General features: G+C 38.4%; 4 protein-coding genes across 6 annotated transcripts; 1 reads left to right on the top strand and 3 right to left on the bottom strand.

Annotated features, from left to right (window-relative positions):
• Positions 1-157: 157 nt before the first annotated feature.
• LOC111437509 (mitochondrial inner membrane protease subunit 1) lies at positions 158-3,511 on the bottom strand. 3 transcript variants are annotated; one of them, XM_023075511.1, is made up of 5 exons: positions 3,360-3,511; positions 3,034-3,258; positions 2,782-2,892; positions 2,054-2,127; positions 158-545 (listed from the first exon to the last, which is right to left on the bottom strand). In XM_023075511.1, exons 1-4 carry the CDS (start codon positions 3,468-3,470, stop codon positions 2,089-2,091), a joined length of 486 nt encoding a protein of 161 aa, XP_022931279.1. In that variant the 5' UTR covers positions 3,471-3,511; the 3' UTR covers positions 158-545; positions 2,054-2,088. The 3 variants fall into 3 exon arrangements, with proteins under 3 accessions (XP_022931279.1, XP_022931280.1, XP_022931281.1); XM_023075512.1 differs by lacking the exon at positions 158-545 and adding an exon at positions 552-658; XM_023075513.1 differs by lacking the exon at positions 158-545 and adding an exon at positions 948-1,495.
• An 843-nt stretch (positions 3,512-4,354) lies between these two features.
• Positions 4,355-8,947, bottom strand: LOC111437508 (probable solanesyl-diphosphate synthase 3, chloroplastic). Its single transcript, XM_023075510.1, has 6 exons — positions 8,257-8,947; positions 8,032-8,156; positions 6,945-7,072; positions 6,749-6,852; positions 5,283-5,410; positions 4,355-5,157 (listed from the first exon to the last, which is right to left on the bottom strand). Exons 1-6 carry the CDS (start codon positions 8,486-8,488, stop codon positions 4,609-4,611), a joined length of 1,266 nt encoding a protein of 421 aa, XP_022931278.1. The 5' UTR covers positions 8,489-8,947; the 3' UTR covers positions 4,355-4,608.
• Positions 8,948-9,512: 565 nt separating this feature from the next.
• On the bottom strand, positions 9,513-14,022 carry LOC111437507 (mitogen-activated protein kinase 19-like). The gene is made up of 10 exons (XM_023075509.1): positions 13,676-14,022; positions 12,160-12,568; positions 11,942-12,069; positions 11,810-11,869; positions 11,239-11,388; positions 11,002-11,157; positions 10,691-10,902; positions 10,498-10,599; positions 10,174-10,316; positions 9,513-10,086 (listed from the first exon to the last, which is right to left on the bottom strand). The coding sequence occupies exons 1-10, from the start codon at positions 13,697-13,699 to the stop codon at positions 9,980-9,982; spliced, it is 1,491 nt and encodes a 496-aa protein (XP_022931277.1). The 5' UTR covers positions 13,700-14,022; the 3' UTR covers positions 9,513-9,979.
• A 3,765-nt stretch (positions 14,023-17,787) lies between these two features.
• LOC111437506 (ABC transporter G family member 10) lies at positions 17,788-20,174 on the top strand. The gene has a single exon (XM_023075508.1). It carries the CDS (start codon positions 18,085-18,087, stop codon positions 20,095-20,097), a length of 2,013 nt encoding a protein of 670 aa, XP_022931276.1. The 5' UTR covers positions 17,788-18,084; the 3' UTR covers positions 20,098-20,174.
• The last annotated feature ends 1,361 nt before the right edge of the window (positions 20,175-21,535 follow it).

Genomic DNA, 21,535 nt, shown 5'->3' on the forward strand with positions numbered 1-21,535 from the left:
TTTTTTTTTTTTTTTTTTTTTTTTTTTTTGCCTTCTATCAATAACATTCCTTAAACACTAATGGAACATGCCATTCTTAATATGACGTAAAAAAAGACATTCAAATAGACTCATTAGAAAGACGATATCGGACATTTAACAACGCATTCCCACAGCAAAGACTAAAAAAAATTGGTTGAGATAAGATTTACATCGTTCGAATAAGTTTGATTTCTTATTCTAAGCCTAACTCAATGAATAGAGGCATGGTTTACCATCTCAAAGGATTCCCATCTCAAAGGAGATTCAATTCCCACCCTACAAGGCTTGAACTAAAACAACTAAAATTAAATAAGCTTATTGCGATTTACGATTGTGAAAATGAAACATGAACTCTACATGGATTGAAAATGCAAAATCTGGAAATCTATATCCTTTTAGATCAATCTGAACCTACTAACAAAGAAGTAACAGCTATTGAAGTAAGGATCAATGGCAAAGATGTAATATTGGACTAGGCCCAGGTCTCAGCAATAGCTCATTTAAAATGGCCACAAAATGAAGTCCTGAAAATTAAAAAAGCACAGAGAAATATGTCAATGCCAAAATGGATCACCTGCCAAAGAAGTGAAGCATAGATCCCCCCCGTTGTCAGCAACGCATTTGAAAGAGATGCTTCCTGTCATAATTTCATGTGGAGTACAAAAAATAATACTACTCCCATTAGAAAACACTTCAGAAACGTTCTCAAATTTAACTAAACCGAAGCAAACAATAAACTCTATTGTTCTTTATCTTCATGGATACAAGTTATATGGAAGATCCCACATTGGTTGGAGAGAGGAACGAAACGTTCCTTATAAGGGGTGGAAACTTCAGCCTAATAGATGCGTTTTAAAACCGTGAAGCAGTAAAGTTAGTTTATATAATAGCCCAAGCCCACTACTAATAGATATTGTCCGCTTTAGCCCGTGACGCATTATTGTCAATCTCACGATTTTAAAATGTGTCTACTAGGAAGAGGTTTCTATACCCTTATAAAATACTCTTTGCAATATATAACAGATCAAAACAGACAATATCTGCTAGGGGTCGACTTGGACGGTTACTACCTACATCAAAATTTGTAACCATAGGTTATATGGTCAAAATGATGATTCTTTTGGGAATATCAAAATTTATTCTACTTCAAGATTTCCAACTCTCATGTGGAGTTATTTAGACTTTACTTCTAGCTCTCAAGATCCCTTCTAGCTCTCAAGATCTCTCGCAACATATTTCTTCAACATGGGTTTGCCTATGAAAAGAAAGAGAGATACTCCTTTACCTCCTCTGCCTTCCTCTAAGATCCATTCTGTGAAAAACCATCACTGCTACACAATTCCATTGTCATTTGAACTTTTTGTTCATCATAAACAGACTACAAAACCTTCTTCTAGATTGAAGACCATCTTGTATAGCTCAATACTTGCACGAGCCAAGCATTATCCGTTTTTTGCAAGAACCACCCAAGAACCTTATAAGTTCCCAAAACACAAGTCACTAGCCCATTCAAGAATTATACAAGAAGCCTCCCCAATTTGAAAAAGTAACCCAAAAGGAGTAGATTTTAAACATCTTATCTATGAAACCCAACGAGAACTACTATATTTTGCAAGATCAAACACCTCCCTCCACACCTTACAAATACCTCTAAAAATTATATACTTCCTATCTGACCATAGATTCGATCAAATCGCCATTACAACATCATCTCATATCTCGGTATCTTTTCCTTTGAAGAAAGAGCTATTCAAAAGCTGTATAATTTTGTTTTCTTTTTTTTATCAATCGAGAACTTCATTAGGCCAGTCCATCAAGAATCTGATGTGAAGTGAAGAGACTACGATATCTATTAGAATTAGTGGTCAAAACAGAAATGTGTACACTAAATTCCATCCCACAAATAATTATATTAGATTTTAACTCTTTTAGACGTAAAGGAATGGTAAATAAATAAACCTAATCCTATAAACAGATAGCCAAAAGGACAACAGTTACAATGAGAAAGGAAAAACTAAGCTTAACGTAATACCAGCAATTTATCTTTTAAATTAGGCCAATCTGAGTTCAGTGTTCCAATGGTCCAAAGCAATCTGGTGGCCAGACCTAACATCAGAAGAACAAAGAAATATTCAAGAAAGATAAAGAAATGAGGGAGAAATGTATACGAGTCTAGAAAAAAGCTACCATGCAAAGTTCCAATGAACAGAAGAAAGATATTATCCCCATGTAATTAGAAAGAACTTTCATAATCCTGCTGACTTCTTAAATAACTAGAACAAGATCCAAATTATAAACCATGAGTGAATAGAAAAACCACGAGATCAGAAATTTCTCAAGATCCAAAATTTTCAAACTCAAGTACCCAAAAACCAGCTGCATGAATAGCGATGCATATAGCAAGTAAACAATTACACAATCAAGTGGTTGCATTAAGACCCCCACAAGGTCGTCAGTTTGAATCTCTTCCAACAGATTTGTAATGTAACATTAAAATAAATGATTGCATAGAAAAAGGCAAACAAACCCGTTATACTAAAAGCCCATCCAACCAACATTTGGAAACTCAAGGATAACAACCATTGAAGGAAGAAACATAAGTAAACAATGATCAAAACAATTCATTCCTCAAGTACAACATAAAAGAAGGGAAAACTAATACATAAGTAAACAATGATCAAAACAATGCCAAGAACAACATAAAAGAAGGGAAAACTAATAAAAGCAGAAGTAATGATGAAGATGATTGATAAATCTTACTCTCAAAAACACTTTCCCGTCAATCAGACCATAAGGTACAGGTCCGAAATGCCGCGAATCACTAGAAGCATACATATTATCTCCTTGAATCCACACATGACCTTTCGGAACCTAAGCATCCACCCCAAAAAAGAAAGAGAAAAACTAAACAAAGAAACAAATCAAACAACACCAAGAAACCAAAAATCAAAACCAAAACGAATTTTCAAATTTCAAATTAAGATAACTAAATTCAGGTCCGTCAATCCATACCACAGCCGTCAGACACCTATTGGAATTGGCAGGGTCCGGAAAGAAATTGACCTTATCCCCCTCAACACCCACAATGCGCTTCGTCAAGGTCTTCCTCGGATTCAGAGGAGATCGAACAAGCACGACGTCGCCGGGGCCAACCCTGCCCACTCGGTGCGACACACGTTCAGCCAAAAGAACATCGCCGGTCAGATTCAAGGTCGGAAGCATGCTAGGACCGTACACCTGAAACCACCAGAAATTAATTTTTTCCATATGAATCAAAGGAAGAAATAGGAGACAAATTGTGGCAGAGGAAGAGGAAGGAGTAAGAGAGAAGTACAGACCAGAGTCGGAGAACAGAGATAGTTGTTGGTAACGTGAAGCAAGCAGAGGAACTTGGCTATAATGGCTGTGCGATCGATTGCCTCCTTTACTATGCTTCTCCACTGTCCCATGGAAGCTCTCTTTCACTCTGAACTTTCTCTGTTCTTCGCTTGGAGAAAGCGTCGTCGACCTTTGGTGAAGACGGAGTTGAAGAGATGGGCCGGAATCATTGGGCCGGCCCATAACATCTAATACAAATACATGGCCCATAGGTTTAATTTTGGATATAAATAGGATTTTTTTTTTTTAGAGGTAACACCAAAAACCCAATTAATCTAACCTATAAATGAAAATATTTATGGATTAGTTGGTTCATAACTTCTCCTAACATTTCACCAGACCATTCAATTAGTAGGATTGCCACGATCCAAACATTTCACCGGACCATTCAATCAGTAGGAGCGACGGACGGTGTGTACAAAGAGCAAGGATGTAACCAACGCAAGCTGATGACTTGCACTTAAAATTTGGGTTGAGGAAAATTTCTCGAAGGTCTTAATTTCGTGGAGGAAAAAAGCCAACGCAAGCTGATGACTTGCACTTAAAATTTGGGTTGAGGAAAATTTCTCGAAGGTCTTAATTTCGTGGAGGAAAAAAGCATAGAAATGAGGAAATCAGAGGGAAATGGGGAGAACGAAACATTCTTTACAAGGGTGTAGAAACCTCTCTCTAGTATAAGCATTTTAAAATTGAGTCTGATGCCGACGAGATGTAACGGACCAAAATGGAAATATCTGCTAACGGTGGGCTTGAGTTCTTACAAATGGTGTTAGAGTTAGACACCGAGTTATGTACCAGCAAGGACACTCGGCCTCCAAGGGAGGTGGATTATGAGACCTCACATTGATTGGAGAGGGAAACGGAGCATTCCTTATAAGAGTATAGAAATCTCTCCCTAATAAACGCGTTTTAAAACCGTGAAACTGACGACGATACGTGACGGGGCAAAGTAAACTATGCAAGCGAAGAAAACGTATACACTTTATTAGGCTTTAGTGTACAGAAGCAACTTGCAAGAAATGTATAATTGAATATAATACTATGAGCAGTTATTTGCAGCTCAACATATTCAACCAATATACAAACCAGCCAGCCAGCAACATAGCAGAGCTTGTGTGATGCCAATGGCAAAAGGTAATAGAGACTCTCCTTTAGCTTTCTGAGGGATTGCAGAAGACCGTATATCCTTTGGTAAGTTCCTTAACTAAACTAATCGATCCGTTCTAGATTAAACGTCACCATATCCTCGAGCGCAGACCGAAAGGCACTTGGTGGAAGGCATTGTAGGTTTTGGATAGCAAGATCAGCCTTCTGTTTAGCTAGTTCCTGAGCTCGTTCAATGCCACCACTGCTCTTGACTATACCGATAGCTTCGTCGAGAGACCCTGGCTCGCTGAACTCTGATTCGATGATGTCTTTCAGTTTCGGGTCTCTTTCGAGAGCAAATATAACTGGGGCTGTAAGATTTCCTTTAGCTAGATCACTTCCTGCTGGCTTCCCAAGCTGCTTTGTTGATTGCGTAAAGTCCAATATGTCATCGACAATTTGGAACGAGAGACCGAGATTCCTCCCATACTCGTACATCTTCTTCGTCGTATCACGATCAACCCCACTAAAGATTGCAGCACCTTTGGTACTGGCAGCAATCAAGGAAGCTGTTTTATAATAGCTTTTGATCAAATATTCTTCCAGTTCAACTTCACAATCAAACAGGCTTGATGCCTGCTTTATTTCACCACTTGCAAAATCTTTAATAACCTGCAATAGAACTAATTGAACCTTATATAAGCTAAAGGTTGCATATCAAGATCCAGTTATACTCATAATTCATACATAAACGTCGATCGGATATTACAGATGTACTAAGTGGGAACCAAATTTACCTGACTGATAAGCTTAATGACTTCGAGGTTTTCGAGATTAGCAAGACACCACGACGACTGTGCAAACATGAAATCTCCGGCCAGCACCGCCACTCTGGTACCGTATAGTTGATGCAAGGTTTCCTTCCCTGGAACCCATGAGGACAACAAATATGTTGCTGAGCCAATGGAAGTTGAAGGAGGGAAGGGGGAAGCGATAAATAGACACAAAGCAAATGTATGAAAGGCAAGATAGAAAAACTTAGAAACAATCTAAACTTATTCTCTATCTTTCAGTAACCAACCCTTCTATCCTAACAAAGTTGTAACCAGAAAGGGTATTGAAGTCGGGCAATTATATATGCATTCGGTAATAAAGTTAAGCTATTCGTTTTCGAGCAACTACAAGTTATAGTTGTGACTTGTCTTGAAACGAGGGAGGAGTGCAACCATGGCAAACAAGTGAAGAACCAATACGTGTGCAACAAGCATAGTATCATCAACTGTGAGATCTCTCATCGATTGGAGAGGAGAATGAAACATTTTTATAAGGGTGTGGAAGCCTCTCTCTAGCAGACGCGGTTTAAAATCATGAGACTGACGACGATACGTAATGGGCCAAAACGGACAATATCTGCTAGCGGTGGGCTTAGACTGTTATAAATAGTATCAGAGCTAGGTACTAGGTAGTGTGCCAGGAAGGACACTGGGCCCTCAAGGGGGGTGGATTGTGAGATCCCTCATCGGTTGGAGAGGGCAACGAAGCATTCCTTATAAGGGTATGGAAACCTCTCCCTAATAGACACGTTTTAAAACCTTGAGGGAAAGCCCTTGAAGGGAATGTCCAGAGCGGACAATATTTACTAGCGGTTAGCTTGGGCTGTTACAAATGGTATCAGAGCCAGACACTGAGCAGTATACCAGCGAGGACCCTGGCCCCCAAGGAGGGGTGAATTGTGAGATCCCACATCAGTTGGAGAGAAGAACGAAACATTTCTTATAAAGGTGTGGAGACCTCTCTCAAGCAGACGCGTTTTAAAATCGTGAGGCTGATGACAATATATAACGGGCCAAAGCGGACAATATCTGCTAGCGGTAGGCCTAGGCTGTTACATCAACATTGATACATTTAAAGTGACATGTCTACCTAGAGCTTTATTATAAGAGATCGACATGTGGTCATTTCGGTAAGCACAACAATGAGGAATGCGGTGAGTCTTTTCTCCACAGCTCCACGATGGATCGCGGTCTCAACAGAGATGATGAAGAAGAAAATAAATGGAGTGGATTCAGACCAAATAGAAAATGACCCTCTAATGCCCATTTCCTAGTAACAATCAAGAAATACAAAATGAATTTGCATTATTTGAAAATCATGTCAAACTCACTCTTATTACATAGGCATTCAACAGACATAGGTATTCATTGATTTACGTGGAAAGCAACGACAAGAACTTCCAAACTTCGCACACGTAAAACTGGCATACCTCTCCTCATATCACTATCATCTAATACATCATCATGTATCAAGCTTGCAGTGTGGATCATTTCAATGATCTCTGCCAAACGCCGATGCTCGACAGTGAGGTCCCTGGAGGCAGTGCAACCAAAATAATAAATCTTCAATCTCATATTAAGCTCAGATTTTCAAGAACATGTTTAGGCGTGGTAGAAATTACTCACTCTAACCCAACTAATCCGGCTGTTGCTCTTGACACCAGGAAGACTAGAGCTGGTCTCATCCTCTTCCCTCCAGCACCAAATATCCGCTGAGCAGCAGATACCAGGGCTGGATTTTCCTTACCAACCATCTGCAGGGCATTTCTGTTAGTTGCATGACTAAAGAACTTTAAGACTTCAAATTAAGCGTTACGAGAATAAAGATCGTACACTAAATGAAATCATGTCAAATAAAGAAGAAAGATAGTATTAAAGACTTCCAGATTATACACAATCAACATATCAGAACATGAAGAATCCTAATATACTATTCATAAAATAGTGTCCATCCTATTATGAAATGGCAGAAGCCTAACAATGGAAGATGAAGAACTATCAGATCAATGAAATCTACGAGTTTGAAATTATGAACTGATAACACTAACTCGTATAATAGCAATTTGATGCGTATGCAACGTGAAACTTGAAGCAATATATAGCCATCCTCAATGTGCTACATCTAAGTTAATATGTGATCCAGACTTCACAAAAAGAAATGGCACAGGATGATGATCAATTTGTTAATGATAAAATGTTGAAAATAAGAGGATAGCATTGGTGCTTCTTAAATCAGCATTAGAACATGTACAGTCCTACCAAAAAATAATACTATGCATGTACAATCTTTGATGAAAGACCAATTTGGTTCTAGAAATGATGATAGACACAATTTTTTGCTATTGAAATCATTCAAATCCATCAAAGCCTTCTTCATGAGTGCCCTCACAAATTCTATGCCTTCATTCAATTTTTTTCCAAGAACAGTAAACTGAACAGTATTAGTAGTACTAAAAAAAGGAACTGAAAATAGCTCCCAAACTCAACCTAACATGCCTATCTTTGATCTAGCTACAAGGAAATGCTTAAGATTGTCTGTGATTAAAGTTTTTGCAATATAAGTTTGATTTAATATTTATCTTGTGAGTTGCTTTATCAATCTGCATAATTTATACACCAAGTTTCCAATGAGGTTAAAGTCCATTGAATGCATTCTCAGCAGCAATAAAACCCCAAATCTATATAATACAGTGCTAAGTTCCCTGCCACTTACAGACAGAAGATTTTGGTTAAGCTTCTGGAGATCATCGGCTACAACTTCAAACAAATTTGTCGACGAGATTGGGCTTTTGGACTCCTTCCTCAGTTCTAAGAATGGTTGAGGGCCACCAGTAATGCCTGTTTTAGCAAAAAAAAAAGAAATAGACAAGCTATTACCACGAGCTTTGGAAACCAACCAAGAGAAAATGGAGCTGCCGAAAGCCAAAAATTTACTTGCCATTCAATGCAGTTTCCGATTTCGTGGTTGAAAACACTCTGCACTGGCCAACGTTTCGACGGGAACAAACCAAAGTTGGAGTTTGGTGTCGCCTCTTTCTACTCTTAGTACACGGTTTAACGTGACTCCTAATCGTATATCGATCCAATGGAGTATTGGAAGAACAATCACAAGCAACATGATCCAAAACATGCCTTCCAAAATCAAGGGTCTGGCATATGACAGACATCATTCCTAGTCAGACCCAGAAATCTAAACCCACCAAATATCAAGCAAAAATCGACAAACCCAGCTCAAAAAACCACTCAACTTCTCATGGACATATCATCAAACGCCTAATGTGCACAAAATAACAGATGGGTATGGGAGTAGAACGAGGAAAAGAGAATTCAATGAGCTTCATACAGGTCATTAACATGGAAATTAAACGCTTTAGCAGAGATTGATAGATCACAAGTTGGAGCTAAATTGAGTGGATAGAAGAACCCCACATAGGGGCTCTCTTATTTTCTTATCAGTAGCCAAAGAAAGTTATGAGGTAGGTGGCGCTCGTACCAAGAGGGAGTCTTTTTGCTTTGAGGAGGAACCACGAGCCGTGTATGAGGCCTAAGCGCCTTGTAAGTAGGCGACAAATCCACGACTTCTTCGCAGTTTAGTGGTTGAGCTGAAGCCAGCTACTGCCGCCTCTAATTCTTATTGGGATCAAAAATGGGGCATCCAAATTCCCATTCAGTGATTTTGGTGAATTCCTCTGTTTAGTAATAACGACCCTCGAACTTCAAAGATTGACATGAATTCATCAATGAACGACATCGTCGTCTTGGGTCGTGTTAGGTCAAAAACTTATAAATATCAGTTAAAGTATTATATATAGCAATAAAAAACTTATAAATATCAGTTAAAGTATTATATATAGCAATGAGATCGAGAATCGAGTTTCTAACTTTTCAACTATAAACATATATATTAACCAACTCAATCATACTTGAGGTTATAAACATATATATTAACCAACTCAACCATACTTAAGGTTGTCCTATGCACCGAGCTACATCATTAATGAGCTAATTTTCGATAGAAGTCAATAGTGTTTCGTTCCAAGAATACTCTTATCCTTAAAGTGATGATCGTGAACGAACTACTAGTAGATATGAAACAGGAGGGCCCCTTCCGGGCATGGTTCCCTAGACTCCAATTTTCTTCTAATATTTAAGAGTTGGAAGAACCCCGCATCATCGGACCTCCCTAGGGTTGTATTCAAAGAAGAATATCCCGACTCGAGGAGCCTCCAGTGTCGGATAACTTTCATTGATTCATAAATAGTTGGTCCATAGTACAATATACAAATCTCCATTCAAATGGTTAATACAGAAATTTGAGTGTGTCTATAATTACATGGCGTGATAAGCAGCAAATGCAGTCAACAACAAAAAGAGCCTTGAAACAATACCCATTTGAATGGACTGGATGGATACCCCTCCTACTGTTGGTTATACCTATCTCTGTTACTCCACTGAGCAGCAATGGCAATAGTTGCCACTCCCAACTTAAGTTCTTGCCTGCAACAGTTTCCTTAAGTGCTATAATGGATGGATCACTCTATGGATCTACTGCTGCTCGTGGTCGGGTAATATTCGTTGCTTCCAAAGCGAACGACCGTGCGAGGCTCTCATCAAATGACAGTGCCAGGAGATCAAGGATTGAATTAAAGAAGATTGTTCATTCACAAATCGAAACTTCTAATTTGCGACGTTAGTTTCGAATAAACATCTTTTATGTTTCTGTTCTCACATGGAAGGACGGGCCCGACAACTCGCCCTAGATTTGCAGCTAAACAAAAGTGAGAGCCATATCAGTATCATTGAAGTAGTTGAGCATGGAAGAACTAAGATGGTACAAAGAGAAATAAGTTCATACCAACAGGCACTTTAGGTGGAGGATGAGCCTTTGATGGATTCCCAAATCTTCTATCAGGTAATCCCACGCTATTATTACAGGCTTTGGGATTTCGTCGAACGGGCTCACGATCGGGTGAAACCAAATTTGTGCAAACGGTGGACCTAAGTACGGTTGGCGAATTATTGAGTTTGTAAGAACACGACCCGACATTCAAACACCTACCTAACTATATGTTATAGTAATAATATGGACTCCTTGGCCATGACATTATACGACACAATCACGAAAAGACTACACACACACTCCCGAGCGTGATTAAGAGGCATGGAAAAAACTTCATACCGTGGGAGGGAGAAGTGTTTACGTTCTAGAGGCAAAACAGGTGCGCTTTTACCGTTGTTCTCCTTGTGGTAGGTGAATTGGCTTTTAAAATGACCTGTAAAGCTGAAAACAATAGGAGACTGTCACATTACGAACTACAAATTCAGCTAAAAAAAGAAAGAGCTCGACAACGTAAACGAACATGTAGTCGAACCTAGGATAGAGGAGCTTTGTAGTATCGGTTCCATTCAAATAATCATCACGAATTTGAGGATGATATTCTAATATTTCTCGGTATAACAATTCCCGTACATCATCTTTTGTTAATTTTCGTCTCTCGAACTCAAATTCCGATCTCGAGATAGGCTGACAAGAAGGCTCTCTTTCAACTTTGGCTAGGCCCTTAAAGTAAGGATCAGCAAGAGCCTGTCAACATATAAAGGAGGAGAGTGATTTCTCTGAACACAACTTCATAATCCCCAGATTCACATCTGTGGAACAACAACAAAAATATAAAACTTTTACCTCCACGGCCGATGGTCGATCCTTCGGATCAAATGCTAATAGCCTTTGCAGTAAGCGAATGGCTGCCAGATCCAAATTCGGAAATCTTTGCAAAAATGGCACTGCAGATTTCCTTCTCATTTCTGACAGATATCTCCTAGCCTTTTCATTCCGAACCTAAACAGTATCGATCGATCAATAAACAAAGAGGGGATGGAAGAATGGATGAGGAGAAATAAAAACGCAAGCAAGACATACTCCTGCAATGGTTTCCGATGAGGGAGTCCCGAGAAGATCAGTAATCAAGTCCAATTGATGGGCAACGCTTTTACCCGGAAACAGTGGCTTCCCCAACAAAACCTCAGCAAATATGCAGCCGACACTCCAAATATCGATCGCGGGAGTATACTATAAACAGGATAAGATAACGAACATTAGGAAACAAAAAAAAGAAGTAACCATGAACAAAAACTTCAGAAAAACAGGTGTAACCTGATACAGTTACCTGAATGACAGATATTTCAACTTCCAGGACAGTTCAACAGTCCCCCCTGAACAAGAATTATTATAATCTATGCATTATTGTTTCCTATAAAGCACTAAATACATTACATACATTTTATATATGGTCAAAACGAACGTAATTCGAACTGAACCATTGCCATTTCATCCCCCGCCCCCATTTTCGTAGTCTTTCCTTGGTGCGCTGATGGTGGTCGGAGGGGTGGGGGCATTATTTACTTATAACATTGAGAGAATCAATAACGTAGAAAGAATCCAAAATAAACAAGCCCACGGTTATGTCAAGCAATTATAGTTTGCTGCCTACCTTGGAAGAGAATGATCCACACAACTCCGGAGCTCGGTACCATCTAGTAGCGACGTAGTCCTGCAAAACAGCATCAATTAGAAACACTGAAAACAAGTTAATAGTTTGCGAGTAGTGAAATGAAGAACATACTGTCCAAAATACAGTGGTTGGAGTGTCACTGAAAGCAACTCTTGCAAGCCCGAAATCGCAAATTTTAAGCTTGCAATTGGCATTTGCCAGTATATTCTTCGGCTTCAGGTCTCTGTGATACACATTCGCTGCAAACACAACCTTGACTATAAGCACCCCAACCAGATGAAACAAAAGTGGGGAGTACATGTAATGTATCAACAAAAGAAACAACGGACCTGTATGCATGAATTTCAAAGCACGTAGCATTTGGTAGAGAAAGAATTGATGATGTTCACGGGTCAAGTCGTCGTTTGCTTTAATAACTTGATGAAGATCAGATTCCATAAGCTCACAAACCACATAAATGTCCTTAAATTCCTTTTTAGAAGGTGGTAGCATAATATGCTTGATGTCGACGATATCAGGATGCCGTAACAATCTAAGCAACTTAACTTCACGAAGGATTCGAATAGCATCCGATGCGTGATAAAAAATATCATGAATTCTCTTTATTGCAACTTTCTCTCTAGTATGCATGTCAATAGCAGAACAAACAACTCCGTAACTTCCCCTTCCAATAACTTCAAGAACCTTATACCTATTAGCATCCCCATATTCAGTAAAAAACTTGATTTCTTTGGCCTCCTACATATCAAATGAATTATGTTAACATCATCAGAGATAGAACACAAAGCTCGACTATTGTAATGCAAATATTTAACTTTTGAGATCCCGTAACAGTGGGGGAGGAGAACAAAACATTCTTTATAAAGGTTGTGGAAACCTCTCCCTACCAGATGCGTTTTAGAAACCTTGAGGGGAAGCCCGAAAGGAAAAGCCCAAAGAGGACAATATCTACTAACAGTGGATTTGGGCCGTTACAAATGGTATCAGAGCCAAACACCGGGTGATGTGTCAGCGAGGAGGTTGAACCCTAAGGAGGAGTAGATACGAAGGTGGGTTGGATTGAGGGGTCCCACGTCGATTGGAGAAGGGAACAAGTGCCAACGAGGAAGCTGGGCCCCAAAGAAGGGGGTGGGTTGTGATATCTATCCCACATCGGTTGGGGAGGAGAACGAAACATTCTTTATAAGGGGTGTAGAAGCCTCTCCCTAGCATACGCGTTACAAAAACCTTGAGGGAAGTTCGAAAGGGAAAGCCCAAAGAGGACAATATCGACTAGCGGTGATCTAAGGCCGTTACACATGTACAAAAGCCAATCCAATACTAAGTAAGATGTACCAAAAATGAAAAAATTGCTAATAGAACAGTAAGATCAAAGACAGAGTAACTCTTAGAACATCCTATGAATCCGAAAGGAAATTACAATAAGAAACTCATCTCAAACACAACAAACCAACTTTTAATCATCAAAGATCCTTCTAAATCATCCCTACTCATGGGTATCAACTACAAAACACCAAATACCAAATCCAAAGCCACTTCCCTTTCCCTCAATCCCTGACTCCTGCAAGAACAACAGACTTCTGGACAATATAAAGCCCTACAGCGACAACTGAGCTACTACAAAGAAACCGATTGAGAGAGGATGAACAGATTCTATCCAAACATGTAGTATAACCCTACGATGAAGAAGTATGAACTGGTTCAACCAATACACGAAATCTAATCCAAAAATAGATTAGCTCAATCAACAACAGGACTACAAGATTCAAAACGTTCCTTGTTCATTATCTACAAATCATCTCAAACAACCAAAACAGTACACAAAACAAAGAAACATTAAGGTACCTTCTTCGGATGATCTTGCGGCATCTTCCTCTTCCTCCTCGCTCTTATTTCACTTCTTAAATCTTCAGAAGAAACTCACACACATTCGCCAAACAAAAAAAACAGCGATCAGTAAGAAGTTCAAGATCGATCTCAAAAACCCACAAACCACAACCAAAAACCCCCGATCGAAAACCCACTGAATCCTCAAATTCCCACCCTACAAAACAATAACCAGTAACTCAGAGGAAGCTTCGAACCCCTCGAAAGTGGGCTGATTAAAAAAAAAAAACCCAGCAGGATGAGAGGTGAAACGCCGACGAAGATCGGAGTTCTAGAGAGAGAGAGAGAGAAATCAGAAATGAAATCAAAAGGCGCGTGGAATATATATATATACGGAAAATTTGTGGGGAATTTTAATTGGAGTGGTGCGTGGTTCCTTCCTAATCCACACTCGCAAATTCCTTCCTTCTTTCTACTCTGTAATTTTCAATTCATATTCCGAAATGGCTAAATTATTCCTGAATTATTCCAAATGTGTATGGATTTAATCTTATCCTGTTCTTAAATGTTTTAATTTCATCCTAATCCTCTTCCGTTTCGAAAGCTTTAATCATTTATTACAGAAATGAAGAATCTTCATTAAAATGTCCGAAAAAACTTCAAGGATAATGTCGAAGCCAAAATTGGCGTGTATTAATTAAGTTAATTTGCATAAATTATCTGATTATCCGTTTTCAAAATTTTAATGGTAAGGGTCTTCTTCATAATAAATTATGAATTTTGAAGTGCATTATTTGTTTGATTTTGCAAAGAAATCGCACGTTGATCCAACCCGTTGACACACAGTAGCTCGTTGCTGAGACGAACTGTTCTTATGAGATGGGCGATTACGGTATTTGTAGTCACATCGAATGGATGATGACACTTGTGCTCTTAGATCCTATTACTACAACGGATAACTGGAGACCGATTCATTAATTTCTTCAAAAATACTAGAATGTTTGAATTGTTGCAACAATGAGGTCAAGCCTTTTTCGACCATATATGAGCTTTCTAACCCAAAAAAAAAAAAAAAACATTTTGTTTTGAGCTGCTATTATGTTGTGTCATAGTGTAAGATCTCATATCGTAAAAATATGAAAATTTCTCCACAACAGACAGCATTTTAAAAATCGTGAGACTGACGATGATAGGTAACGTATGTTTAAGTTGTTTACATAGTTTAACTAGTCATGTCGAGACGACCAATATTTTAACCCTCTCGATTGAAAATCACTCTCAATCAATTATTTAAAAATAAATAAATACACAAGGATATGTTTTTAATTATTTATAATTTTTATGGTTCCAACAATTCCATATCGAAAAAAAAAACAATAAATTTATAGATTAAAATATATATATATATATATATAAAAGAAAAAAATATAAATTAAATAAAGGACGGTGTTGTCAAATATGACAGAATTTAATAAAATAAAGCATATAATTCTAATTTAATTAGTGAATATGATGACGTGGAAAATAATAACTTTATTTTTTTTTGCGACTAAAAATAGTCATCAAATAAACAATTTAAATAAAATTTAAATTGAATTTAGTTATTTTTCAACTGCCCTACAAATGGAATATCTTTATCAAAAGTGGAATATTTGAGAATCATTTTAATCACATTAATTTTTTTAAAAATGTTTTTAAATTGATTAATATTTAAAAAAAAAAAAAACTACAAAATATTAAAACTAAAAGATGAATATAAATATTAGATTCTATATTCCAAATTTGTCATTTTCAAAACTTTTATGCTTCCATATACAAACCTTTCTTTATTTGTCTTTGAGAAATTTATTTATTTTTTAAAAATTAATAATTCATGGCAAGCATTAATAATGTTGGGGCCATAAATTAAAGGCCATGTATTTTCATGTGGTTCCTAAGCTCCCAATATTTTGGTTTATTATACGAATAGTTAGGCAACTATTTTTATTATTTGTTCGAGCCATTTATTTTTTTAAAATAAAATTTTTTTTTAAGGTCGATGATTCAATTTTTCCCACGATAACTAATAAATATTTAAAAAATATTTAAATAAAGCATGTTGAAGTACTCCGAGATCGAGATCGAGATCAAGGTGTACAACTTTCGCCAATGTTGGTGCCTCTTGAGTCGTCGTAGTCGTTGATTGGAGTTTTGATAAGGGTTGGATGGCTAGAGAAACGGGAAGGATTTGCATGTGGAGTTGGAAGCTATTGTGTGACTTTTGAAGCGACTATCTTAGCCGTGGGAACGGCCTCACCTAAAACACGAAATAAATAAATAAATAAATAAATCCAAAAAATTAATCTACTATCATCCAAATTCGGTCCTATCTAAAAAATTGATGTTACGACCACTTTGAGCCCCAACTTTAGAAAAAGCATGAATCATTGCAATATTGTTTAAATGATATTGGATAGAAAGATATACATTGGTTGAGAGAAAGAACGATCGAAGAGAAGTTAGAAAGATATTCATCGATTTCTATCATTTTTTTTGTTAAGTGATGAGATTTCATCTCAAATGAAGCCTCGACAATTCGTGGATTTAATATGTTATTAGTGAATGGGCGGTTGGGTTGGTGAAAGATAGATGAGATATACAATGTGTGAGAAAGGACTTGGCCAAAGGGCGAGGGAAAGAATAAGAATGTGATGGTGTAAGAGTTCAAGCCCACCGCTAGCAGATATTGTCCTCTTTGGGCTTTCTCTTCTGGGATTCCCCTCAAGATTTTTAAAACTCGTATGCTAGAGAGAGGTTTCCACACCTTATAAAGAATGTTTCGTTCCCCTCTCCAACAAATGTGGGATCTCACATCGGTTGGGCACTGGGCGGTGCGCCAGTAAGGATGTTGGGACCCATCAATTAGAGAGGGGAACAAGTGCCAGCAAGGATGCTAGGCCCTTAAGGGGGTGAATTGTGAGATCTCACATCGGTTGGAGATAGGAACAAAACATTATTTACAAGGACGTGGAAACCTCTCCCTATAAGATACGCGTTTTAAAAATCTTGAGAGGAAGCACGAAAAGAAAAAAAAAAGAAAAAAAACAATATCTGTTAGTAGTAGGCTTAGACTGTTACAGAAAGCTTAGAATCAAACGAAATACATCCCGTTCGAGAAAGAATGTGATAGTTTAGAAAAAGAATTGGATTCCGTTAAATAAAAAATAAAAGAATAAAAAAAATTAAAAAAAAAGTGATGATTTAGGGTTTATAGAGTCAAATGGAATGGATCCATTCATTAATTTATATTAGTTGGCCAACTCCATAGGAAATTATTCAAAGGAGACGTTATAAGGTTGGTTGGTTCAAATCTAAAACTACAGAGATTATAGTTTTCTGGGCCGATGACCTATTTTTGAGGCCCAATATAGGTCTGGCTTATGTTGAGGCCCATACAGTAAGCCCAAATGAAACCCAAAATAAATAAATAAATAAATAAATAAAAGGTCCATAACAATTAAGTTAACAAAATTTAATTATGCATTTTTAAAATAAATAAATAAATTATTACTATTAAATTAGATTTACTAAATGATATATATATATTAGAAAAAAAAATGATAATTTCTCCGAATTTGTGCACGTTTTCATCAAGAGAAAATGAATTAAACGAAGAAATAAAAAATTTCAAAATTATGTTGGTTACGTTATCAAATTATTCCAAAAAAAAACAAATAACTAACTCCCGTATAAGGACAAGTGTAGGCTTTTGAAGTTGGGTGTACGAAAGTTCCATGGAGTTAGGGGTAAGGATAGATTTTTGAAAACTAAATGGATGAAGTGTTAAATTAAAAGAGTTAGGGCAAAAGATGGTGAAGCAACCCAACACAACCTCTGAAAATTATGCAGTCAACATGCAGCTCACCAGAAATTAACTCCCTATATCCTTTTTTTCCCTTTTTTGTGTCTGTTTCTTTTATGTAGGCTTAAATATGTTAAACGGAGCTATAACAACTCAAACCCACGGCTAGCAGATATTGTCCTTTTTGGACTTTCTCTTTTGAGGTTTTAAAACGCGTATGCTAGAGAAAAGTTTTCACACCCTTATAAACAATGTTTCGTTCTCCTCCTCAATCAATGTGGGATTTCGGGCTTTCCCTGAAGGTTTTTAGAACGCGTCTACTAATAAGAAGTTTCTACACCCTTATAAACAATGTTTCGTTCTCTTCCCCAATTGATATGGGATCTCACACTCGAAAATTTGTCGGCTTGTAGAGTTTTTTAACTTCCCTTTCGTGCATACAGGGATCGGAATTGTTGTCCGACTCCGTTGTAGCCTTGAAGATAAACTCTCTTATTGTCTCTCTAATTTTCTAACCTCATGGCGGCCATGGGCAGGTCAAATCTTGTTGTTCAAAAGTTGCCTAAGCTTATGAGTGGAGATATCTATGTTTTCTCTTCTTGCCTTCCCATATATAACTTCCCACAGAATTCATAAGTTTGGTGGGTTAGTTCATCTCCTTATTAGCATTCTTAGAACCAAACTCTCTCTCTCTCTCTTTCTCTCTTTCTCTCTTTCTACACCTTTATCTCTCTTTCACTGTTCTTTGCCTGTGTTCTTCATGGACTTGCCAATGAAGAGGCCTATTTCAGGTGATCGGAGAACCCATTACAGAATAGAAGCTAGAAATCTTTGTTACAAAATAAGTGAAAGTTTTGATGGGTTGAATTGGTTCTGTGGTGGAGGCAGCTCAAAGAGAGTTCCAAAGTTCATCTTAAAGAATGTGAACTGTGAGGCAAGAGCAGGGGAGATTACTGCCATTGCTGGTCCTAGTGGGGCTGGCAAAACAACATTGCTAGAGATTCTTGGAGGGAACATACCTTTAAGGAAGATTTCAGGTCAAGTGCTTGTTAATGATCAGCATATGATTGAGAAAACGTTTCCAAGAATCTCGGGATACGTCACGCAGGACGATGCGCTTTTCCCTTTCCTCACAGTTGAAGAAACACTCATGTATAGTGCTCTGTTGAGGCTTGGTGGTGGGAGAAAAGAGGCTGAATCTAGAGTGAGGAAGCTAATGAAGGACCTTGGGTTAGAACACGTAGCAGCGTCGAGAGTTGGAGATGGATCGAACCGAGGCATTTCAGGAGGTGAAATGCGTCGAGTTTCGATTGGAGTTGAATTGGTTCATGACCCAGCTGTGATTTTCATTGATGAACCTACTTCAGGGTTGGATTCTGTCTCGGCAGTTCATGTTATGTCAGTGCTTAGAAGAATGGTCATTAGCCAAGGTAAGACTGTTCTAATAACCATCCATCAACCCGGTTTTCGAATCATGGAACTCTTCGATCGTCTGATTCTTCTGTCGAGTGGAGTTGTGATGCATAATGGACCATTGGGTCATCTTGAGGAGAAGCTTAAGCTTGCTACTCATCAGATCCCTCACCATGTCAATGTTCTTGAATTCGCCATTGACGTGGTGGATAGCTTGGCTATGCATACTTCAGAAACTTTCAACAAACTCCATTACCAACAAAACAAGGTCGAGAATCAGACAATAAGAGCTCAACACATCGACACAAAGGACGAAGAATCCATTTCGTACCAGAATTCTCGATCTACGGAAGTCATAATACTAGGACAAAGATTTTTCAGAAACACATTTAGGACGAAACAACTCTTTGCTACAAGAGTCATTCAAGCCTTGGTGGCTGGATTAGTACTTGGGACCATATTCTTCAAGACCGGGAATAACAACGACAAAACTACGTTGCAAACCCGGCTCGGGTTCTTCGCCTTTAGTCTCACGTTCTTGCTGTCTTCAACGACGGAAGGCCTTCCAATCTTCTTGAGGGAGAGAATGATCCTAATGAGAGAGACATCAAGAGGTGCTTACAGAGTTTCTTCCTATGTTCTAGCAAACACATTCATATTTCTCCCATTCCTTCTGATGGTCTCTCTACTCTTCGCAGCCAGTGTTTACTGGTTGGTTGGTTTGAAAAACGACATTTTCGGGTTCTTTTACTTCTCTCTAATCGTTTGGATGGTCGTTCTAATGTCGAATTCTTTCGTAGCATGTTTCAGTGCTCTTGTCCCAAATTTCATTACAGGAAACTCAGTAATATCAGGGCTAATGGGGTGTTTCTTTCTGTTTTCTGGTTACTTCATATCAAAGAAGAACATCCCCAACTACTGGATTTTCATGCACTATTTGAGTCTTTTCAAGTACCCATTTGAGTGTTTCTTGATAAATGAATATGGAGGAGATCCAGGGAAGGGGAGATGCATAGAGTCCAAACAAGGAGTATGTACAACATATGGAGAAGTGTTCTTAAGACAACAAGATATAAAAGAGTCACACAAATGGAGCAATTTGGCAGTAATGTTGGGATTCATTGTTGGGTACAGGATCCTGTCTTTTGTGATCTTGTGGTACAGATGTAACAGAACCAGAAGCTAGATTCATAGCCAGGGATATGGGTAGATATCTGTATGTTCGTAGTTTTCTTTCTTTTTTCATCTCATTCAAATTTATTATCTTCTTTGTTCAAATTTGTTGGATAATAGAATGTTATATCCTTTAAAGAAGTAATAAGATTCACAAGTTCATCATTTTTTGTACAGTAAGTTTGATCAAAGCACATTCCATGTTGATCCTATTTATCTTGATAGTGAGGAAGTTCTCTGTTCATCTTGTAAGAGATCATTCAATTTGAAACAGAAACATAGGTGCTTGTGAGAACATGTAACGGCTCAAGTCCAGTGCTACCAGATATTGTCTTCTTTGGACTTTCCGTTATAGGCTTTAAAATGCGTTTGCTAGGAAGAGGTTTTCACATCCTTATAAAGAATGCTTAGTTCTCCTCCCCAACCTACGTGGAATCTCACAATTATCTACTAGCGGTGGACTTAGGCCGTTACAAATAGTATCAGAGTTAGACACCGTGTGATGTGCCAACCATGTGCCAACGAGGAGGTTGAACCCCAAAAGGGGTGGACACCAGGTGGTGTGCCAGCAAGAATGCTGAACTCCGAAGGGGATGCACACCAAGCGGTGTGCCAGCGAAGACGCTGGCCCCGAAGAGGAGAGGATTGGGGTGTTCCACGTCGATTGGGGAGAGGAACAAGTTCCAGCGAGGACATTGGGCCCCGAAGGGGAATGTTTTCTCCTATTTTTGGAATCCCCCCATTCAGGACCAAGCGTCCTTGCAGGCACATTGCCTCGTGTACATCACCCTTCGGGGCTCAGCTTTCTCGCTGACACATCGTCTAGTGTCTAGCTTAGATACAATTTGTAACGGCTTAAGGTCACCGCTAGCAGATATTGTCCTCGTTGAGTTTTTACATGCGAGTTTCTCTTCAAAATTCTTAAAACGTACAGCTAGGGCAGAGGTTTCTACCATGGGATCTCACAATAACTCTAAACCATTACAGAAAACTCAAGAGCACAACCTTGAAAATTCAGACTAACGGCGAACAATAATAATATAAGGAAAATCATTCAAAACCATGGAAATTCCAACTCGATTCTCATCCAAGTGAAACAAGAACTTCAACAACTGAACTTACCTCGACCGCAACAAGTCGCCGGCAGTTCAGGCCCGAAGGGAGAGCTTTAAGAAATTGCCTCCTCGCTCACGGAAAGCAGGATTACTAGTTTTCTCAGCCGCCAAACGCGAAAGAGAAGCAAACGACAACGCAAACAGAATCCATCTGCATTCAATTCAAACAACAAACAGACGTAGAATTTTCAACCAAAATCGCCGAAATAGAGAGAGATTACAGTTCAGAATTTGCGAGGGGGAATTCCCCGGTTCTAAGATGAACAGCGGTTTTGAAAGAACCGGAATAGAACCAAGCAAGAACCCACTTGTTTTTTTTTTTTTTTTTTTTTTTAT

The sequence above is a fragment of the Cucurbita moschata genome, unplaced genomic scaffold (genome assembly GCF_002738365.1).
Source record: "Cucurbita moschata cultivar Rifu unplaced genomic scaffold, Cmos_1.0 Cmo_Scf00064, whole genome shotgun sequence".
NCBI lineage: Eukaryota > Viridiplantae > Streptophyta > Magnoliopsida > Cucurbitales > Cucurbitaceae > Cucurbita > Cucurbita moschata.